Below are 22,482 nucleotides of genomic sequence, written 5' to 3' on the forward strand. Positions count from 1 at the left end.
ATAAGGAGTTTTTAATTTTGTCACAGTGGCCACAGAAATGTACTAGTAAGCACCCCATTGATATCTTCATTTCTGTTTGGAAGGTTTTTTTCAGAATATCTTTCCTGATGTAAAAAATAACTCTTAATTTTTGACATTGAATATGCAGTATCAAAAATATTATTCTTTTGTAAAAATCATCCTTATAAATATAATAGCGAATATCCCTGATCAAGTAATGCTCTGATGTCACCAAAAATGAACATCAAAAATATTATTATTGTGTAAAAATCATTCTCATAAATATAACAGCGAATATCGATGATCAAGTAATGATCTGATGTCACCAAAAATGAACATCAAAAATATTATTCTTGTGTAAAAATCATCCTCATAAATATAATAGCGAATATCCCTGATCAAGTAATGCTCTGATGTCACCAAAAATGAACATCAAAAATATTATTCTTGAGTAAAAATCATCCTCATAAATATAATAGCGAATATCCCTGATCAAGTAATGCTCTGATGTCACCAAAAATAACATCAAAAAAATTATTCTTGTGTAAAAATCATCCTCATAAATATAATAGCGAATATCCCTGATCAAGTAATGCTCTGATGTCACCAAAAATGAACATCAAAAATATTATTCTTGTGTAAAAATCATCCTCATAAATATAATAGCGAATATCCCTGATCAAGTAATGCTCTGATGTCACCAAAAATGAACATCAAAAATATTATTCTTGAGTAAAAATCATCCTCATAAATATAATAGCGAATATCCCTGATCAAGTAATGCTCTGATGTCACCAAAAATAACATCAAAAAAATTATTCTTGTGTAAAAATCATCCTCATAAATATAATAGCGAATATCCCTGATCAAGTAATGCTCTGATGTCACCAAAAATGAACATCAAAAATATTATTCTTGTGTAAAAATCATCCTCATAAATATAATAGCGAATATCCCTGATCAAGTAATGCTCTGATGTCACCAAAAATGAACATCAAAAATATTATTATTGTGTAAAAAACATCCTCATAAATATAATAGTGAATATCCCTTATCAAGTAATGCTCTGATGTCACCAAAAATGAACATCAAAAATATTATAATTGTGTAAAAATCATCCTCATAAATATAACAGCGAATATCCCTGATCAAGTATTGCTCTGACGTCATCAACAATAAACCTCGCGCCATAGCTTGCGAGATGCCATTATTTCATTGTTGCATCACTTAAAAATCAGTAATATTACTTATAATTAAATAATTTTTTTGGCAGGGTTTGAGAAGCAGAGAAGTGATTGTTTTAACAAGGCAAAACTAGATCCAATGAGAAACTATTTGTCTGGTGAGACATTGAATAAAATAACTTGGCCATCCGTTTTAAGTTCAAGCCATTATGGCAATGATGAATTTAATTTTTCCCAATCAATCTTAAACATTTCTCACTCATATGTATTTATTTGAACATGTCAAATTTTACAGGAAATCTTTCTAAGAAAGAAGCAATTTGTACCCATCATACCATGATGGGTGATTTTCTAGTATTTAGAGTACTTGTGCAACTATATCAGTAAAAAAATTTCTTGAAGTGATGGACTGTCAACAAATATTACCCTATTTTGTATTGAAGCAAACATTCTATTACACAGTTAAAAATTTATACACAAAAGGTCACACTTCTGACAATTCCAGCTCGTTGAATTGAAATTCTGTTATAAATTATTTAATATGTGGTGAGGCCTTAAAAACCATAATGACCTATAAGTACCTGACAAATGATCATGAATCATTTATAAGACCACCCTGCTTATAAGGTCAGTTTGAAAGTCCCAAGGGTTGACCCTTATTACATGGTCTGACTGTATTTTACAACAAACACTAAGTGCATATAAAATTTTATACTTTTACATGCTCTAGTATAAGCATAACTTCACCAACATGGTGATGGTTGCAATACTACAGTTGTATCATTCAAAGAATGACTGTAATACAAATGTGTACTCCATGCTTATTCCAAAGGGCAACAGAGAGAGTCGGAAAGGGTAACACCAAAAAAGACAACAGGATACTGTGCCCAGCTGAAAAGTGAAAGAGTCACTACTACCCATAAGTAATATTCTATCCTTCTCAATAAAAAAGGTCTTAGTTTTCAAATCACTTTTAATGAACATTTAAACATCAGAGTACTTCGCTCATTTGGAAGAAGAGTGCCACAATACGAAGAAATGGAATTTTACAGGTGAAACGTTTGATGTTGAACTCTTCAGGCAATTTGCATTAAGAAAAGTAAGTTTGCTGTGCTCTCAGGTGGTGAATATTCAAAACAAAAAATCCGTCTTTTTTTTCCCAAAGAAGATAACGTCTTTTGAAGACCTTTAAGTGAAAAAAAAAAAAGAGAAAATTAAAAATTTTGTACTGTGGCACTCTTTTTCCATACCAGCGATTTATTGAAAACCATGATGTAAAAAAAATACTGACCAGGTGGAATGTAGTCTTGCAAAAATACAACATAGAAAGGAGTTAAAAGATCATTCATTCCTTGTACATATCCACTAGCTGGATGCCGAATCGCTAATATATACAAAACACGTTCAAATGCCTATTAAAGAAAAAGATATTTCAGCATTTATGTATTATTATTATTTTTTAAATTCAAAGCAATAACACTTAGATACACATATAACATACCGTTATACGCCAATAAAACAACTAAACAACAAGCAAAACAAGAGTAAAATATAGAAACTATGGGGATAATTAAAAAGTCAACTGTAGCTAGGAAATACATGAATTAGGCTGAATCTCTGCGTTCTTCTTGTACGCCTCCCAATATTTGCCAGCTACAGTTACTTGATAGTGTAGGGCATAGTAGTAAGCGCTCTAAATATTTAGTATTACATCATCCTCTCCACAAATAGCTCAGTTTAGACTTTTGAAGATGCCAAATTTGAAAAAATAGGGTAGACAATTGTGTCCCGTGCACGTATAAGGGTCATTCTCCAGAAAATGCAACTTTTGAACGCAAATATTTTTCAATTTTGAAACCTTTTGTTTTCTTTTTTTTTCATTCTTACATGAAAGTGTTACTTACTAGAAGTAAGCATAGACAATTGACCAGCTAAGTTCCAATTATTTTACTCATAAATTAAAAAAAATAAAAAATGCCTTGTTCACAGAAATAAAAACAAAAGAAAAAACTTTTAATATTAAAAAATTGAGGCTAATTTAATGTCAAAGTAGTAGTTTTGTCAATTGTGCAAACAATCAGTTATTTTAATGATTAGTGGGAATATATTATTAAGCTCTCTTAATTAAAGTACAGCTTAATTAGTAGCTTCAAATGTATGTTAAAAATAGTATTTAGTAAATTTGAGTATATACAGGCTATTTATAATTTTGGTAGAATGCCTATTATTGATGTATTTCCCCTCCATCAGTTACTTTTACCTCAAAGATACTGACATTGATAAGGACTGTCTCGGAGGGTGAGATTCACGGAAGTGAGGATCCTTCCATTAATATAGGCCTAATAGATACATTTTTCATGGAATTTTTTTTTTCTTCATTGCTACAATCTGCACATGTTAAGCATATGAAAACATGTTCACTTCCTTTTTTACATCAATTTACATCCCCGAAATTCAAGTTCACGGAGGTGAGAAGTCAGAATAACCACACTAAGTTTTTAAAGCAAAATCTATCTTCTTGTTTTTCGACAAAAATCTTACAACTCCAATTATGGCTGAAAATAAACAAGGGGGCTCCCTTGTATCATGGAAAATAAAATTTGGTGTCATTACTGCCTCGTGCTAATGAGGAATGGCATTTTATCTTTAGGTAACGGAGGTGAGAATTTGTGTGACATGACTCCTTGTCCTTCTGAAACGAACTAAAACACTATAAAAAAAAATTAAATATTCTTAAACAATTAATATTTGAGACACTTGTGAAAGGAATACAAAATTAATAAGTATATACTTTTAATTAAACAAGTTATTAAGCAACATCAACAGTCACACAAGGTGTGTGACATGCCAGGGAGATGAGAATTCACATGTTGTGAACCAAAAATGTACTAAAATAAAAATTATTAAAAAATTGTTGGCAGGTTTAAATAGATATATTTTTTGATCAAATTAAAAGTCATTGTTAAATGAATTGTTCCTTAAAGTTTTTACTGTGAAAGGTGTGTGACAGAAAAGTTACACTTTTTGAAGAATGACCCATAAATAAGACAACACTTGTTTATTTTAGAACATCACCTGGTAAAATACGGGGAAAGTATAAATTAAAATAACCAGAAGGTGTTTCTTATGCATTCTGGCTCCACTTCACCCTGATATACACATATCGTTACTTTACAAGCATGGTAAGCATTTTGGAAATTTTATTTATTCATTTGGTTTGTTTAAAACTATTGAATTTAAATGAATATTCTTGTTTAAAATTAAGTATTTTGCTCATTTTAAAACTACTAATTGGTTTAAAATTTTAAAAGTTCCATTTTTCATCAAATAGTTAACTGATAATCAGAAAATTAAAGAAAAAATTTTGGAATGATTTAAAATAGTTTAAAATCATTGGAACGTATTTTTAAAGATTTTAAGGATGTAACTACAGAGTCCTTACAATATTTATCTAACTGGTGCACAGCACATTGAATAGTATTATTTGAAAACAGTAAAACACAAAAGAACCTTAATGTAACCAACAAAAATAAAATTCTAGAAATAATTCATACTTCTTGGACTATTTCTTGCTGAAATAAAGGAACTAATGGACTCATACGAGGCACATCGATATGTATCTAAAATGAAAGGAGAAAAACAAAAATAACTATGATTAATACAATATCAGTTGCAGTAATTACATATGCAATAATTCATCTTTCATAAATCATTAATTGAACAAATATTCAGTGTTCTTAGGCATCATTTTCTGTTAATTGTATGTAAAGAATTTGAAGTCATAGAAAATGTTCTTACAACAGACTTGGCAGTTTTGACAAAAATTGGAAGTTGAAAAGTCTAATCAAGATATTAAAATAGCAAGTGGGAAGTAACTGACCTCCAAAAAAATGTCTTTATTCATCAAATTTTGTCAGACAATTCAGAAGTTTTGGCGATTGTATTGCATACCTATAACGATGTCTGATGCCTATTTTCAATGAATGTAGGTATTTATACAAGCTTGCAGGGTAGCATTTGGCAAAATTCAGAGTTCCATTTTGTAAACAGCAAATTTTCTCCCTCCTATAATTTACTCATGGAGCGTCATAATAAGAGCTGCTACATGACTCGGCATGGAGTGAAACAAAGTTTGAATATCTGCCTGCAGAAGAGTATTCCATATTGTTTGTATGCACAACCAAAGTTTGTCTGTTGAAGCAACAGGACGAGGATCACGAGCGAGACGCCGCTCAACGAAATCCCACACATGTTCAATCGGTGACATAGCCGGGGAATATGCAGGCTAAGGAAGAAGCTGTACCTGCTGCGAATCAAGATAGGATTTGACAGTCCTGGCGACATGTGAACGGGCATTATCCTGCTGGAATACAGCCCCTGGGGATCTTTGCAGGAAAGGAATAGCTTGGGGCTGTAAAACTTTGTTTACATATCGGGTACTGTTCAAATTGCCCACAATTCGTAGCAATTGCAATCATCCTTGATATGCTATGGAACCCCAAACCATAACTACGAGTGTTTGTCCACTGTGGCGTTCGATAATGCACTCCGGAATGTGCCGTTCACCGGCATAGCACCTGACACGAATTTCGGCCATCATGGTGCCACAAATTGAAGCGGGATTCGTCAGAAAAGACGACCTGCTGGCAATCAGCATGCCAGCTCCTATGCACATTGGTCCATTGTAGCCGCGAGCGGCGATGGTTTTGCGAGAGAGAAATCCTGTATAAAGGAATCCTTGCGTGCAGCCCACGCTGCAGCAGACGTCTCCGAATTGATGAAGCACACAATGAAACACCTGTAGCTGTTGACCAATGTGCTGCCAATTGTCTAGAACAAGCTGTGCAGTCCATCAGCACCATGCGCACCAGGTGTCTGTCATCGCGAGCTGACGTCACATTTCAGGGTCCACTCCCTTATTGATCAACTGTTTTTTTCAAGGCTTAACTAAATTAGAATTTTTTATTAAAAAACTGTTTTTACAGAAAAACACTGATGTAGATGAACTTAGAATGCAAAACTACAATTAAATCCAAAATTTCATCTAAATCGTTAGAGCCATTTCTGAGATAAGCTATATATGTATATGTATATATATACATTTAGTCACAAGAATTGCTTGTTTAAAGATATAAGTTAATATTTTTAGTCATAAGTGAAAATAAAAATGAGAATATTTGATAAAGATAAAAAAAAAGAGGAAGATGTCTTTTTCCGTCTAATGATTCCTAAAAGAAACAGAAATCTGTCAGTAGGCAGAACACTTTCACTCATAGATGAATCTGTGAATTGCACTGTGAGCATGTATTCATAGAAAATGAACTGAATGGTGAATCATTTTTTACCTGTCTGTAAGTTTCATGATGAACGTCCTCAGTTCTACTGTCATAATAGCGACTGACGAATGCTTGATAGCCTTCTTTTCTTCTCTGAAGAAACGACTCCCGTCTTTCTTTACACGTGGGCAAATATCCCTAATTTATTTGAAAAAATTATGCAGTTAACAAGCCATTAAACAAATCAAAAATACTATCAATGATATCAATATGAAGGACAAAATAAACCAAATGCATGGCATTTGGATCAAAAACATTTTCTCTATTTTCTCCTCTTCAGTACTGAACTCGCTTTCCGCAGAAGAATTTTTCTCAAAGAAGTGAAAGCAAATAGCAAAGACAATGATAAAACTTTTATTTAAAAGAGACACATTTAGAGAACCTTTATGCTCTTAGCAGAATGTAATAGCATTGACAAAATAAAACAATACATGATATTTTTTTATATTTCAAATTCAAATAACTGAAGGGAATGATAAAAATGCTTTCTGGTTAGCTGCTTGTATATGAAAACATTCAACAGACAATCACTTTTTTAAACAGGTAGCCTTTTAAAGCAGTCATGTAAGAATAAAAATTAGAAAAATTAAGAATGAATTTTTGCAATTATAAATTATTATGATTTTTACATGGTTAACTAGCTGTAAGTGAATTCAAGTAGTGCAGATAGATGACATTAATCCGCTATTTTAAAAGCTGTATTTTTGTATGCAATTCGGGCTACATTTTAAGGTTTTTTCTATATATACCAATATTATAAGGAGAGAGGGTTTATTTTGTATGTTTATATGTTGTGGACAAAATTAATACATGACTGCAACCTACTGAATGAGTACGTTTCCAATGAAGTAATTTAATTAGTAACCGATCAGCGACTCGCCTATGATACGAGAACGCAAATTAATGTTTATCGGCATACCCAGTAAAACTGAAAAAAGTTTAATAAATTTAACCAAAATTAACAGGCAGACTAAGGATGTGTTTGTAGTTATTTGTTTTTAAACTTAACTGCAGCAATTTTTCTTAGCTGTCGAAAAACTGACCACTCCAGGTTTAAACTACTTTGAATGGCTCCCTTCAGAAAGACATTGTAAGTTTCATAAGACAAAAATGGGCCATTAGGATCTTCAAAAGGTCCGTTGCATAATGGATGTTCAATGAGCCACTGTTTGTTTATGGAAGCCATGGATTCTAAATGAACTAAGAGATTAAGACAACATTGAGAGCAGTTTTATCTTTGCCTTTACCGGTGATTCTTACCAACTATTCCTGTGGTTCCCTTGATAAACACATGCAGATATACTTTAAGCCTGTTTGAAGTCGTCTCCTTTGAGGGACTCTATACAATCTTTGTATCTTAAGAATACTTTTCAGAGCCCATACAGGTATTTATTCCATGAGAATGAAAGGCGGTATTCCAATAATTTTGTTGTGAAACTTTAATTTGTCTTATGTATGCAATGGAACTGGATCCCAAAGTAATCTCAAAATACCATGGTCCTTGCACACTTCAATTTCTAATATAAGTAATTGCAATTTCCAATGAAAATTTCCTATGCCATAACCATCATCAAAACTGAAGGTCATACGTAAAACGTTACATGTGGGAAGATTATATTGTTCACAGGGAAGTAAATGGTGGTTTCTCTTGATTAGAAAATGAAGTGAATCAATTTCTTTCAAAACCTCATAAAAACGAAACGAAAAATGTATGTACGAGTATACCATAATAATATGTATACCATGATATTTTAAAACAAAGAAATCTGTAGAATATTTATTTAAGACAGATAATTTTTTCAACCGGAACAAGTTCAGGACGAACTCCTAGTAATTTCATAAAGCAGGTAACAGCATTTCTGTTTTAGAAAAGAAATTAACTAAATTTTACAGCATGGTGTTTAAAATGATATTTCCCTAATAAAATACTTAGATGAGCTTTTTGAAAAGTTTTTTTTAAACCGAAAAAAAAAGGTAAATTAAGCCTCAATCTATTTCAAGCAACATTGGCTATTTCATGCAACAAAATTTCCATGTAATATATTACAAAGGTAGGTTTTATATCATGTCATAACACAAAAGCCCTATTTAGACATATATGCTTTAAGATCATTTTATTAAAAGTGTATTACATTACAATAAAAATAGAAATGAAGGAAGAGAAAAAAGTCTGAATACATTAATTCTGCAACTTACAGACAATAATTTCCATGTCATAGGCCTAACTTTACTAGGAATACCTGACCAACTTGTGGTTTGAAGTTCTTCTGAAAAGTAATAAATGCCTTCAAATAATTTATAATACATATGCAGGTTAAAAAAAAATTTTTTTGTACTGCCATGCTAAGCACAAAAGTGATATCTGCAGCTGAATTGAAAATCAGAAATTGCTTTTTAAAGTTTTACAATTCATGCAATTGATGCAGATGCTACTTTTTCTAAAATTTGTTTTAAAAAATTCTATTTGCAAATGACCATAAAACATAAAATAATAGGTAAAATAAGTTGCTTAAAATCACCTGTGAGTGACAATAACTCAATTTTTTAATAAAAAGTACAGATAAGACTTTTGTGCTTAGCACGGAAGTTCATTTCAGTTATAAATGTTCGAGGAAAGAGCATTTCAACATTCATGTATAAAATATTTTAAGTGGATGCCTTTTCATTGCAAGAAAACTCATGAAAGAATGAACACACACACCAGTAAAAATATTTAGACGAGCATTCCCAGCCTCATCACTCGTATGATTTTGTTGACAATGTCTTAATTTTTGGGGGCAGGTTTCACAAAGTATTTACCATGTTATGTTTACTGCCATGGTAAAAACTTTTCCCCAAGATTTTACCATTTTGAAAAAAGAAAAAAAAAAAATCCTCTAGCATCCAGCCCCTGGCATTAACTTGAGAAAAAAAAAGGGAAAGGGAATAAATAAATTATAACCATTATACAACATATCTATAAAGCCATCACAAATCATTTCAATCTTTACTAATAATAAAGCTGAAAGTCTCTCTGTCCGGATCTCTGTCTGTCAGGATCTGTGTGACGCGCATAGCGCCTAGACCATTCGACCGATTTTCATGAAATTTGGCACAAAGTTAGTTTGTAGCATGAAGGTGTGCACCTCGAAGCGATTTTTTGAAAATTCCATTTGTTCCTTTTCTATACCAATTTTAAGAAAAATGTTCCGAGCAAATTATCACAACGTAGAATAGTAAATTACAAAATCATCATAACATGAAACTGTAACATGGGCGAGCCATTTAACATAGCAAATTGGCGAGAAATTCATCATCCATTATTTGTTAATATACAGGCAAACCAAATGACCTTTTAATTTTCCACTTAGGGCAAAGCCATGCGGGTGCCACTAGTACCAAATAAATTAATAGGTATAGAGATATTTGAAGATAACAATCAGAATTACTTACTGAGATCTACATTTGGACTTTCCAAAAGCTTTTGAAATGCTTGCAGACGAGCTGCATCTCGCTTAGAGACAGCGCCATCTTTTGGGAGATTCTGAGGATTGAATAGAGAGGGTTGCTTGTTACGAGTCTGTCGTATTCCAATACCGGGACCGATCGGATGGTTACTGTGATTAACAAAATTGGACTGATGTTCAGTGAAACTGTCACCATCTGAAAGTAGGAAAATTTACACATTTACAGAAACAAATATCTTTACTAATAATTAAGCTGAAAGTCTCTCTGTCTGGGTATCTGTGACATGCATAGCACCTAGACCGTTCGGCTGATTTTCATGAAGTTCGGCACAAAATTAGTTTGTAGCACAAGGGTGTGCACCTAGAAGCGATTTTTCAAAAATTTGATTCTGTTCTTTTTCTATTCCAGTATTTAGCCCATTTGCCACATAAATTTGATAGTTGGAAGAGAAACATTTTGTTCACAGTTTTAAGTCATTTGAAAGCTTGGAATTTTCTGCTTTAGATGAAGTTTCTATGGGCATTAGGAGAGCTGTAGGAATCGTTTAGCAAAAACCAACATCAAAGGCTTAGCTTAAGAAAGCCAAACAATTCTAAATGATTAAGCTTCAGAATAAAAATCAAAAATTAAAGGCAAATGGAAATTATTTTTGAAGTGAATATTAAATTTTTGTGTTACCACTGTTACATCTTTTACACCCTTTGATTGTTTTGTTACTTTTTTTTTGAAAGAACATTTTTGAAAACGTGTTATTTTAGCCACCAATCCTTTTCTTTTATTGAAAAGAATTATAATTAAAGTATTTTAACTATTGAGAAAAAGTTGTCTACTTTCATATTTTTAGTTTTTATTGAATTATGTTCAATAAATTGTTAAAATATTGAATTACAACCTTCTTTTGATAGTGTTTAATTTTGGAAAAATGTCTTATTTTGAGTTTTAACCAAGAAAGGGAAACTTCCTTCCTGTTTAAAACCATTTCTAAGGCATTTGTTGGTTTCTGTTATCTGTTAAATATGCTAAGTTTTCAAATTTGCCAAAAATATGAAGATATCTTTAAAAAAAATACTTAACACATAGTAGACGTTAACTAAAGTACCTGGACGACTGAGCCTCGCTCGACTTTAAAAGAATTATTTTTTGTCAAATTGTGTTTTTTTTTTAAGGTTTAATACTTTTCCAAATATACTTGAAAAGCTTCACGTTCACGAAATATTATGTACTCGACCTTCTTATAACACTATAGTACCAAACAAAGAAGATTCTGAATGTAATTAAAACAACATTTTGCTCTAAACTATCAGTTATGTTTGTTTCCACTATACAATTTTCTTGTCAGTAATTAAAATATTTTGACCTTAGTTTTGTTTTGGTGAAATCGGTTTTCAACCGAATACTTCCTTTCATACTATGATGCGTTTCACGATTTTATCCCAATCGAGATTTTCTTTTTGAATAAGTACTTTTAGTTTTTACGCCAGAAAATGCTACATACAGCATGATATCCATCAAAACTGATGATCCACAAACCATTCCAACAAATGATAACAACTGTCTTAACAAAACATAAACAATCTCAAGACATACACTTCTTCGAAATAAAATTTAGATGCGTGATTTAAAAAACATGTTAAACTATTTGAAGTGTAAAAAGAAAATAAATAAATAAAATAAAATAGGATGGTCAAGCAATAGTTTCACTTAAAAAAGAAAAAAAAGCCTTACATCGACTTACATAATGCTTTTGAATTTGTTTTCAGCCAAGTGTGTTTGAAATTAGCCAAAGTGACCAATATCAGCCAAGCCTGGCAACCCTAAGCAAGTATAAAATTTTAAAGTGAGAAGAGACCATAGACTAATAATAAGAGTAGACCGAGCTATGGCAACCCTTTTGCTGCTCATAAACCAGACCATGTGACTGGTGGATATCCTAGCAACAGCGGGCGTTAATCGTAGCAGACGATCAACGCCAGCGCGAAATAAAATAAATAGAATTGATGGAACACTGAAGAATGATCTTTTATGGAGTCCGATTTGTAAATTTGTTATTCTAAGTTGTAAATATTTTGTTAATATAGCGAGTTTTTCGTTTAGATAGTATTGTGCATTTTCTTTAGTCAATTTCAATAACTCTCTAAGCAATAAAAGATGCAAGCGACCAAGAGGAATCAGCAAACGGTAAGATTTTTACCTACAGTTTCAATTTAAGATACCGATTAGTACATTTTTGTGTTAACGCAAAACGTTTACGCCATTTCGTTCACGCCAATGCTAACATCTCCAAATGAAATAAAAGTTACCGAAAACTGATCAAAAACTATTACTAATGTCAAAATAATGCATAATTAAAAGAAAAACAGTTCAATCTCTGCACCTGGAAGTTTTTTTTAATGAAAACACATTGTCTTAAAATACATGTCGAGTGCCTAACTATAGATAATGCTGCCATCTAGCAACCATGCTGCCAAAGTCTTCGCCAAGCCCTTCCACTAGTCACATGATACATCTATGAACCAATTTTCTTTATCAGCAAGAATGAGAAAGCTCGGTCTACTCTTATTATTAGTCTATGGAAGAGACAAATTTTCATTGTTATGGTTGCAAATCGGCTGCCTGATGCGTCAACTCACAGTTTACTTCAAGGCTTAACTCAATTTGACTTTATATTAAAAAACTGTTTTTTGTAAAAAATCGCGTTTTTACAGAAAAAACACTGATGTAGATGAACTTAGAATGCAAAACTACAATCAAATCCAAAGTTTCACCCAAATCGTTAGAGCCGTTTCCGAGATAAGAAATATATATATACCCACAAGAATTGCTCGTTTAAAGATATAAGATATACAGACTAACCAAATGACCTTTTAATATTCTATTACAGGCAAAGTCGTGCCGGTATCTTTATCATATATATAAACCAAAAAAGTAGTGCAGTGGTTAGACGCAGGTCTCTTGTGCCAAAAGGATGCAGGTTCAAACCTGGCTCCAGTTAGTGCATTTTCAAAGTGCAGAAAACCTACAGTGTCCATGGCTTATGATTATGCAGTGCATAATAAATCCCTCAAATACTTTTTTGGCTTTGAATATCCTCAGCAAAATTCAAATCCCCTAGTATTGTTTTGCATTAAAGAGAGCCAATGTGCTTCCATCTGGTAGGGAATCTGGGAGCCAAAATTATTGTGGTAATGGCATCCACCCCAGTGGTGCCAATTGAAAGAATAGATGCTATTTCGGGGGATCATACTAGATCTGAAAAAGTTTTTGCCCCTAATGCAGCCTCATTTTGAAAGAAAAAAAAAAAAAAAAAGAAATGAATATATATAGTAAAACATGTCACAAAATAATTTTCTTGAATTATATTTTTTATTTAAAAGAAAACCTCAACCAACAGTTTTGGATCTGTATTTTTAGGCATTTGTATGCATTTTTTTTGACTGCATTCCACAAAGTTGACTAAAATATTAATATGTATAGTTTTGCGAAACAGAGTCAAAGGGGACATGATCCGGTTCCAACAAAAATCAGACACAGACTTCTTAGTGTCTTTGAAAATAAATCAGAACAGAATATTACAAAAATATCTGGACAAAAATCAGAGAATTTTTAATATTTTCTTAACCTGGTTAGTGTGCACATATACATTGATAATATATAATGATGATTAAAGATGTTTTGGTTGACAATGAGATATCAAAATTAGGGAATTTAGAGGGTAAAATTTTGCAAGAGTCGGGAAATGTTGGGTAATATTTATACTCTGACATATACATCGATAATATATAATGGTGATTAAAGATGTTTTGGATGACAATGAGATATCAAAATTAGGGAATTTAGAGGGTAAAATTTAGCAAGAGTCAGGAAATGTTGGGTAATACTTATATTCTGAATTTTCTTCATTACTTAAAAAAAATTAAATGTTGAATACATTAGCTTATTAATCTTTTGCACTCGTATTTTTACATTATTCTTAATTTTGTGCTCACTATGACTAAAAAACTTGCAATATATCTTGTATGTTTGCGTTACATAGTAACCAATTTTGTATGGACAACAAGGATCATTTTATCGAATGTCGACTGTAGTCGAACCTAAAAACTGTTTCAAAATGTTAGCTTCATCTAACCATAAGTTTAAAATATTAGAAAATTTAAACACATAAAAATGAGAAGACAAAGGGTAAAATAATCATCAAATTACCTTTTTGAGTTTCTAATCTTCGTACAGAGCAAGGTTTATCATCTTGGAAGTTGATATTTGCCTGTCTGCAAATCCTTTGGGAACTCCCAACTTTAGCATCATTGGCATTTAAAATGCAGTTGGCATCATCATTAGTGAAAGAAAAAGTGCCTTTGCTGTGAATGCTGAGTACTTCCATGGCTGTGGATTGAGCAACTTTGGGATGTATAGGGATCTCTATAGGTTGCAGGAGCAGAAAAAGAAAAGAAATGAAAATATTAGCATCATCTATAAATTTCAAAGAAATTAAAAGCAAAAAAGAAAAGTTCAACATGAAATAGTGTAAGTTTTTTTCAAACTGATATTCAGCATGGCATTTCTTTTACAGCTCAGAAAAAAAAGAAAAAAACTCTACTAATTAAAAGACATAGGCGTGGACATATCCAGAAAGGCAAGGGAAGGCAACTGCTCCTGCCTGTTCAAAACATAAAATGTTTAAAATGAAATCCTGAAAAAAAACGAGGAATTCTTTTAAATGGATGCATTCACGGTTGCTTTGATTTTTAAATTTGTCAATGAGTTCAGTCCTAGTATCTTTGGGACGATTTTGAAAATGTATATTTCTTTGGGAGCTTATTGAAAAGGGAAAGTTATTAGGGGTGGAGTTCATACCACCATACTTCTATGAAGGTTGCACATGGTAATACAGCGCCAAAAACACATTTTTTCCAAACTTCCCATAAAAGAAAGTCCTCTTTCGTTTGTAAAGTGTGTTATTACATACCTTTCCTTTCCCATATAACATGAAAAAGTTAAAATTTAGAGATGTACCTCCCTCGGGCCTGTTATTTCAATATTTTATACTTCTAAATTTAACAAAAAACAATTATCTCAACTTCCCAGTTTAAACTCATTCACTAATTAATTACTACTTTTAAACTTCTATTTTGTTCTGTTTCACTTCCCACTTCCTCAAAAGATGAAAATTTATCAAAAGATAAATTCTTCACGCCTGGTCATCTGCATAAAAGGAAGAATTTTCTTTTTCTCTTATCAATGAAACAAATCATGGAAACAAAATAATTTCAAATAACTTAGTTTTCAAAACACACTAAATGTATCTTTAATGGGGAATTTACATGTAAATTATTTAGACTTCAAATAATTGCTACCTTAATAATGCAATGTAATTTATTCGAATTGTGATACCAAAAATAATGTAATTCAAAATGCACATTTCATTTAAAGGTAATGATTTATTTCTTTAAATGACAACAAATTCTTTCAAGAAAACTGAAAACTACAGTAATGTTCAGCATAAGAAAAACCTTAGGGCAGAAAAGTTTGCAGAGAACTGCAGACACATGTTTTAGGGGTACAAGGAATTCCTTTCTCAAAGCAAAAGAGGTGAACCATTCATATGAGCTCACCATTCAATTCCTACTCTATTATTTCCTTTAATTTCAGCTTCATAATTTTGTTTGATACTGGTAGTTCGGTCTAACTCGAAAATAAATGTTTTGCCAAGTGGCGCATGTTCAACAATTGAGCTTAAATAAAAGAAGGAAAAAAAGGGAAATTCTAATCCCCTGCCAATGTGTAGAAAAGAGCAAATTTATGACTCAAAATTTAAATTTAGAGATCTTTGGATTTTTTTTTTTTTAATTTTGAAAATTCATTCATTGTTATTAATAGGCATAAATGCTGTTCCCCAGACTTTCTGGTTTTTGCTCCCTCTCCTATAGGGGAGCAAAAAAACCCTTACGAAAATTCCTGAGCAACAAAGGACTCGGTGCCAAATTTGGCAAAAATCCGACATAAATTGCGAAATACATACAGATGGAAATGGGATATCATCACGAAACTTAACACGTATGCGGTCTAAGAGGAGATAAGCAAATTATTAAAAGTTTAGAATGAAAGATAATTTTATTAAAAGGGCATTTAAAAGGTTTTAAATCAATAAGTTTTGTAGCCTCATCTCGCTACTACTCAAGCAGAAACATAGCTTGGCACTAAAACAAGTCAGTCACCTACGACCCCAGCAGAAGATGATGCCATAATCTTTGTATTTAAGCAGTTATTTCACCAGTATTCTGGGACGGCTACAGTTGCCTTCCAAGCATAACTCAAACTATTAACTGTGCATAACTAACTGTGAACTATTGACAAGAGGCTTGGTGACCTGGAAGGCAACAAGAGAGTATGTCATATCCTTAAAGACACTGAAATTTTAAAATTCTTTTACCAGTACTAAGGCAAATATCGTCATCTCCGACGTCCCAGGCATCATCCGTACTTTCTTGAAATTCCTGAAAGGAACTTGAAGATGATGTCTTGCGATGTTTGGATTTTGAAACATTCTTTTTAGGACTAACACTCCTAAAATAACATAGATTCAATCATTACAATAACTAGTAACAATAAAAAAACTAAAAATTACTATTTTTATTTTTAAAAAAATGTTGTGAATAGTTAGTAAAATTTTTGAAAATTGGCTAAATTACGGGACAACTGACAACTATAGTATTATTCATTTATAAAAGCTAAAAATATTGGGTGATGTACCGTATTACCGCGCATTATCCGGCATGCCGCAAAATTTGGGGGTCATCAGATTTTCAAGAACAGTTGCCTGGTCCTTTCCGGCATGCCGGAAAAATCAAGGTTAGGAAAAAAATTAATACTATAAAAAATATATTTTCAGCTTAAAAATGAATGTGAGTTCTATACATATCTTATTAGCAGGGACGCAACCAGGGGGGGCGGCACAGGGCCTGTGTCCCCCCCTCAGAAAGCTATTTTGAACAATTTTCAAAAATACTCTTTTTACTTTCTTCTATATCTAATATATAGAAGAAAGTATTGGATTCGTGCAAATTTTCGAATTTTGACCGATTCAAACGTTTTGAGGTGTGCTGAGTCCATTTCGACCATTTTTGGAAAATGTCTGTCTGTCTGTGTGTGTGTGTATGTGTGTGTATGTATGTGTGTGTGTGTGTGTATGTGTGTCACGTCTGTGTGTGACCAGTTTTTTGTGGCCGCTCTACAACAAAAACTACCGCATGAAATCGAACGAAATTTAGTACACATATGTGCCCCTATGTGAACTTGTGCCCATTAGTTTTTGGCGCGAATTCCTCCAAGGGGGGTGGAGCAATGGGACGTTTTTCGAGTTACGCGTGCTTGCTATTCCTCAGGAAGTAACTGGCGGAATCAAACAAAATTTGGTCCATATGTTGGTATTAACAGGAACAGGTGCTGATTCAATTTTGGTGTCAAGAACTCAAACGGGGGTTGAGCTATAGAACGTTTTTTGTCGTCAATTGTGACTGCTGTATCTCAAGAAATAATGAACGGAATGAAAGAAAAATTTATCGGCAAGTAGCCCTTAGTGGGTATAAGAACTGATTTTATTTTTGTGTCAACAGCTAAAAAGGGGGGTAGCGCAATCACCCGTTCTTTTTTTCCATTTTGAGTGCCCTATCTCAAGAAGTAATGCTACGTTCTGGTTGAAATTTGGAATATATGTGAATCCATATGTAAACAGGCTTTGGTTCGATTTTGACGCCGATCGCTCCAAGAGGTGTTGATTTTTTTTTTTTTTGCGAATAAAAATATTTTTATTAATGCAACAATAAGAAAGATAAATCGTAATAGATTGTCGTCTGCGTATTTCTCGTGGTTTTAATTGTATGGAAATGATAGGAAATATTATCTTAATGATTTAAAATTTTTAACTGTTGCCATCTTATGTTTGTTAATAAATAAAATATTTGTAATTAATTCAAGTTAAGCTTTTAAAGTAACTTTCAATTTTCGCTCTTTGTTTTGTTTTTACAATAATTCAGACATTGGGATGGTCGTCAAGTTTTTGCATGTGTAATTTTGTTTTTGTTAGGAATATTGCTTCCTCGTCAAGCATGGGGAGGGATCAGAAAAAGGAAAAATATAGAAGAAAGTTTCGTGATGGCCACAACATACTAGTTTTAATTCGAACGAAGATGGACGCGCTTTGAGAAAACGAAGCAGTTCCAAAGTAAGCAGGGACGACAAGAGGTTATTTAAAACTTCCCTCTCTCTCCTTTTTGACATTTATTTTTTCTGTAGTTAGGAACTCATTTGAAATGTCAGTGATTACAAGATCCTATCTTCTTCCATGCTTTGAGTCCTTTAAAAGTGTTTATTCTTAACGTGATTTCAATTCTGGCACAAGAACAATTAATGTTTTTGCAACAGTTTTTGAATAAATTTCAAAACTTATACAATTTTAAGGAATTTTACTAAATAATATTAATAATAATAATAAATATATATTGATGTAAAGAGAGAGAGAGAGAACGCTGATAGAGTGTTGTGAAAAAAAATTGTGCCCCCCCCCCCCTAAAAATATTTTCTGGTTGTGCCCCTGCTTATTACTTTCTTCTATATCTAATATATAGAAGAAAGTATTGGATTCGTGCAAATTTTCGAATTTCGAATTTTGACGGATTCGAACGTTTTGAGGTGTGCTGAGTTCATTTCGACTATTTTTGGAAAATGTCTGTCTGTGTGTGTGTGTGTGTGTGTATGTATGTATGTGTGTATGTATGTGTGTCACGTCTGTGTGTGACCAGTTTTTTGTGGCCGCTCTACAGCAAAAACTACCGCATGAAATCGAACGAAATTTGGTACACATATGTGCCCGTATGTGAACTTGTGCCCATTAGTTTTTGGCGCGAATTCCTCCAAGGGGGGTGGAGCAATGGGACGTTTTTTGAGTTACGCGTGCTTGCTATTCCTCAGGAAGTAACTGGCGGAATCAAACAAAATTTGGTCCATATGTTGCCATTAACAGGAGCAGGTGCTGATTCAATTTTGGTGTCAATAACTCAAAGGGGGGTTGAGCTATAGAACGTTTTTTGTCGTCAATTGTGACTGCTGTATCTCAAGAAATAACGAACGGAATCAAACAAAAATTTTTTGACAAGTAGCCCTTAGTGGGTATAAGAGCTGATTTTGTTTTGGTGTCAACAGCTAAAAAGGGGGTAGCGCAATCGCCCGTTCTTTTTTTCCATTGTGAGTGCCCTATCTCAAGAAGTAATGCTACGTTCTGGTTGAAATTTGGAATATATGTGAATCCATACGTAAACAGGCTTTGGTTCAATTTTGACTCCAATCGCTCCAAGAGGTGTTGATTTTTTTTTTTTTTTTTGCGAATAAAAATAGTTTTATTAATGCAACAATAAGAAAGATAAATCGTAATAGATTGTCGTCTGCGTATTTCTCGTGATTTTAATTGTATGGAAATGATCGGAAATATTATCTCAATGATTTAAAATTTTTAACTGTTGCCACTAATGTTTGTTAATAAATAAAATATTTGTAATTAATTCAAGTAAGGCTTTTAAAGTAACTTTCAATTTTCGCTCTTTGTTTTGTTTTTACAATAATTCAGACATTTGGATGGTCGTCAAGTTTTTGCATGTGTAATTTTGTTTCTGTTAGGAATATTGCTTCCTCGTCAAGCATGGGGGGGGGGATCAGAAAAAGGAAAAATATAGAAGAAAGTTTCGTGATGGCCACAACATACTAGTTAGTATTAGTAAACAGTTTAATTTTGTAAAAATATGGTATAGATGTGATATACCCCCCCCCCCCTGATTTGGCAACATCCGATTTTCTGCACAAAATTGAAATATTTTTCTCGCCAATGAGGCGATAATTTTTTAAGCATGGCATCCGTGGTGAAACTTACATGTGTTTGGCAACGCGAAGGCAATCTTGTTCAAACTTGTTTACTTGGGTTGTTTACTCGCTTTCACGCAGGAGAGATACGTGTTGTTTCATGCAATATACCTTACAGGAAATCTCATTTTGTGTTAGGTTAAATTCAGTAGTTGTGTTTTGAAGTAAAAACATTAGAAAATGCCAGTTTCTTCAAACTTGAACGTTAATTAAAAGTTAACTCCAACGTGGTGTGTATCTGTAACGTGCCATTGTCATATGATGTTTTGTTTTGGACAAGTTCTTTATTTTAGAATTCAAAAAAAAAAAAAAAAAAAAATCTCACTTCCGAAATTCTTTGTTTTTTTACAAATCCTTGAGGGGTTCTTGTAGTTTTAATTTTATTTTTACTGTATGTAAATTAATTTTGCAAAAATAGTACAGTTATTTTGTTCTAAAAGTTAATTCTTATCGATGGCACGAATTATTTAGACATATTCTATAAACGTGAATCCATGAGGTACTGAATTTCTGAAAATAAGTTGACCCCAGCATTTTATAAAAATATAAAGGTGTTATTTTATGTAAAATATAATAGGTATTTTGAGAGCATGTCTGAATAGCAAATAAATGTATGGTATTTTTGTATTGTTTATGTTTAGGATGTTTTGTTGAGACATTTCTACTTTTCATACATCAAAATTTGAGTAACTAAACGCTTTTTTGGCTGAAATAGTTATGGATTTCGGGCATGTTTTCCGCTTTAAACATCGCAATTTGAATCGCTTTGCTCTTTTTTAGCAGAGTGCGAGAAAAGTTTTTTGTTCGATGAAATGCATGTTGGAAAATAGCTTTTATTTCTATTGGTACATATTTCTTTGGTGAGCTGTTATAGTAATTTGTCAATTCAAGCATTTTAAATACTTTCTAGTAATTGTTCTTTATGTACAAAACCCTTCTAGTTTCTGGTATTTTTGAAGCATATATTCGTGATGTTTTTTGTTGTAGTTTTATGTTGTTTTTATATATATTGTGTTCTGAAGTGCTTTGATCGTGTTTTTTATCTGATTTTTTCCTGTTGGCGCTAAAAAAAACATTGCTAAAAATGATGTATGACATATGTCATCATACATCGTTTTCTTGGCGACGCTTTCTTGGCGCCAACAGGAAAAAGTCGCCAAGGGTGGGGTATATCACATCAGTTCCAAAAATATTTACTATTAATGTCATTTGTTCTTTTAACAAGAAAAATATTGTTTAATAATGAATAATTTTATAAAAATATAACTAAAACTAAGTAAGGAAATATTTAAGCAGTAAGTTACTGCTCCTAAACCAATGCTAAAGAATTTACCATAGCTATTCAATAAATAAAAATTAAACTTTCCTCTCTAAAAGGAACCTAAAATAATTTATTTAACTCTGGAGAAGTCACTGTACCTTTCATCACACGAAAGCTAGCGGGGAGCTCCGTAGACCCGGAGTGATTTTTTCTGTAAATTGAGTTCGCAAAATAGAGAAAAAAATGTGTTTTCAACACTGAATTACAGATAGATAACCAGCCTCTAAAATATGTTTTTAAAAAGTAAGGTTTAAGAAAGTTTTATGATACATGAATCTTCTTCTAAGCATGACTGATGATCGCTATACTGTTCTGTGTCAACTTCTTCATCATCTTCATAAAGGGAGTTCTCATCAGTTGAAACCTCAACTAAAAAGGTCTGCAACCTCTTCATTTCATTTTTGTAGCTTAAATAGCGATGCATTTCACAACCTTTTCCTTTACATTCATAATCTGAAATAAAAAGCGTGAGCACTCGCTCCGGGCCTCTGAGGCCCGAATCGGAATTTTCTGGGGAAAAAAGGGACTGTACATTCCTAAAAAGCATGCGGTCAGTATGTAGATCACCTTGAACGCAGCTACTGTGGACCTCATTCATTTCCCTTGAAGGGGTGATTTTTGGCAGCGTAGTTTTGTAATGACGGGGTTTGAGAGAAACGATGTGAGTTCTCCCGGGTTAAAAAAATATATGAACAAATTGCAGCAACAATGATTTTCTTCTGAATTGATTACTTTATTGGCATATAATTAAATCTCTTAATAATGACCTAAAATAAATAACAAGCACATATTATATGCAATACAAATTTTATTTTGAAAGAAGGTTACTTTCGGGATTATTTTTTTCCTTACAGTGATTTGCTTTCTGATTGGAACTGAATGGGGAAATTTACTTTCGCTTTGTTGCAAAATAAACCTTGAATTATCCAGCATGCCGGTCAACGTCGCTTTTTTCGGGCATGCCCGATAATACAGTAACCTCTTTGTAGAGATTGGGACAACATGTATCCCAAATGTTTTTGATTTAAAAACATAGGACTGGGATGCGTTTAACCAGTTTTTTCCCTCCTTTGCATAATGTGGTTTGTTCTGAAGCAGCGTAAAGTCTTCAAGAGACAATTGATAGAGTGCTTTAGGATACATCTCAAGAAAATTTGGAAGTGCTAATCTGGTTTCTGCAAACATATATGCTTATACTTTAATGACCTCTCATTTAATCCTTTTAGACCGGGTGAGCCTATTGAAGAGACGTTAGTCTGATGCTTTTGAAAGGAAAAACATTTCATGC

At 32.6% G+C, this 22,482-nt stretch overlaps 1 protein-coding gene across 1 annotated transcript in view; it reads right to left on the reverse strand.

Annotated features, from left to right (window-relative positions):
* Positions 1–22,482, reverse strand: part of LOC129234435 (TBC1 domain family member 22B-like) — a 32,707-nt gene that overhangs the window by 7,209 nt on the left and 3,016 nt on the right. Inside the window, exons 3-9 of the mRNA XM_054868435.1 lie at positions 16,395–16,528; positions 14,168–14,383; positions 9,953–10,162; positions 8,717–8,787; positions 6,530–6,658; positions 4,739–4,804; positions 2,476–2,596 (exon numbers count right to left, since the gene is read on the reverse strand). Coding sequence (XP_054724410.1) covers positions 2,476–2,596; positions 4,739–4,804; positions 6,530–6,658; positions 8,717–8,787; positions 9,953–10,162; positions 14,168–14,383; positions 16,395–16,528 — 947 coding nt within the window. The remainder of the gene's footprint in view (positions 1–2,475; positions 2,597–4,738; positions 4,805–6,529; positions 6,659–8,716; positions 8,788–9,952; positions 10,163–14,167; positions 14,384–16,394; positions 16,529–22,482) is intronic.

The sequence above is a fragment of the Uloborus diversus genome, chromosome 1 (assembly GCF_026930045.1).
Source record: "Uloborus diversus isolate 005 chromosome 1, Udiv.v.3.1, whole genome shotgun sequence".
Taxonomy (NCBI): domain Eukaryota; kingdom Metazoa; phylum Arthropoda; class Arachnida; order Araneae; family Uloboridae; genus Uloborus; species Uloborus diversus.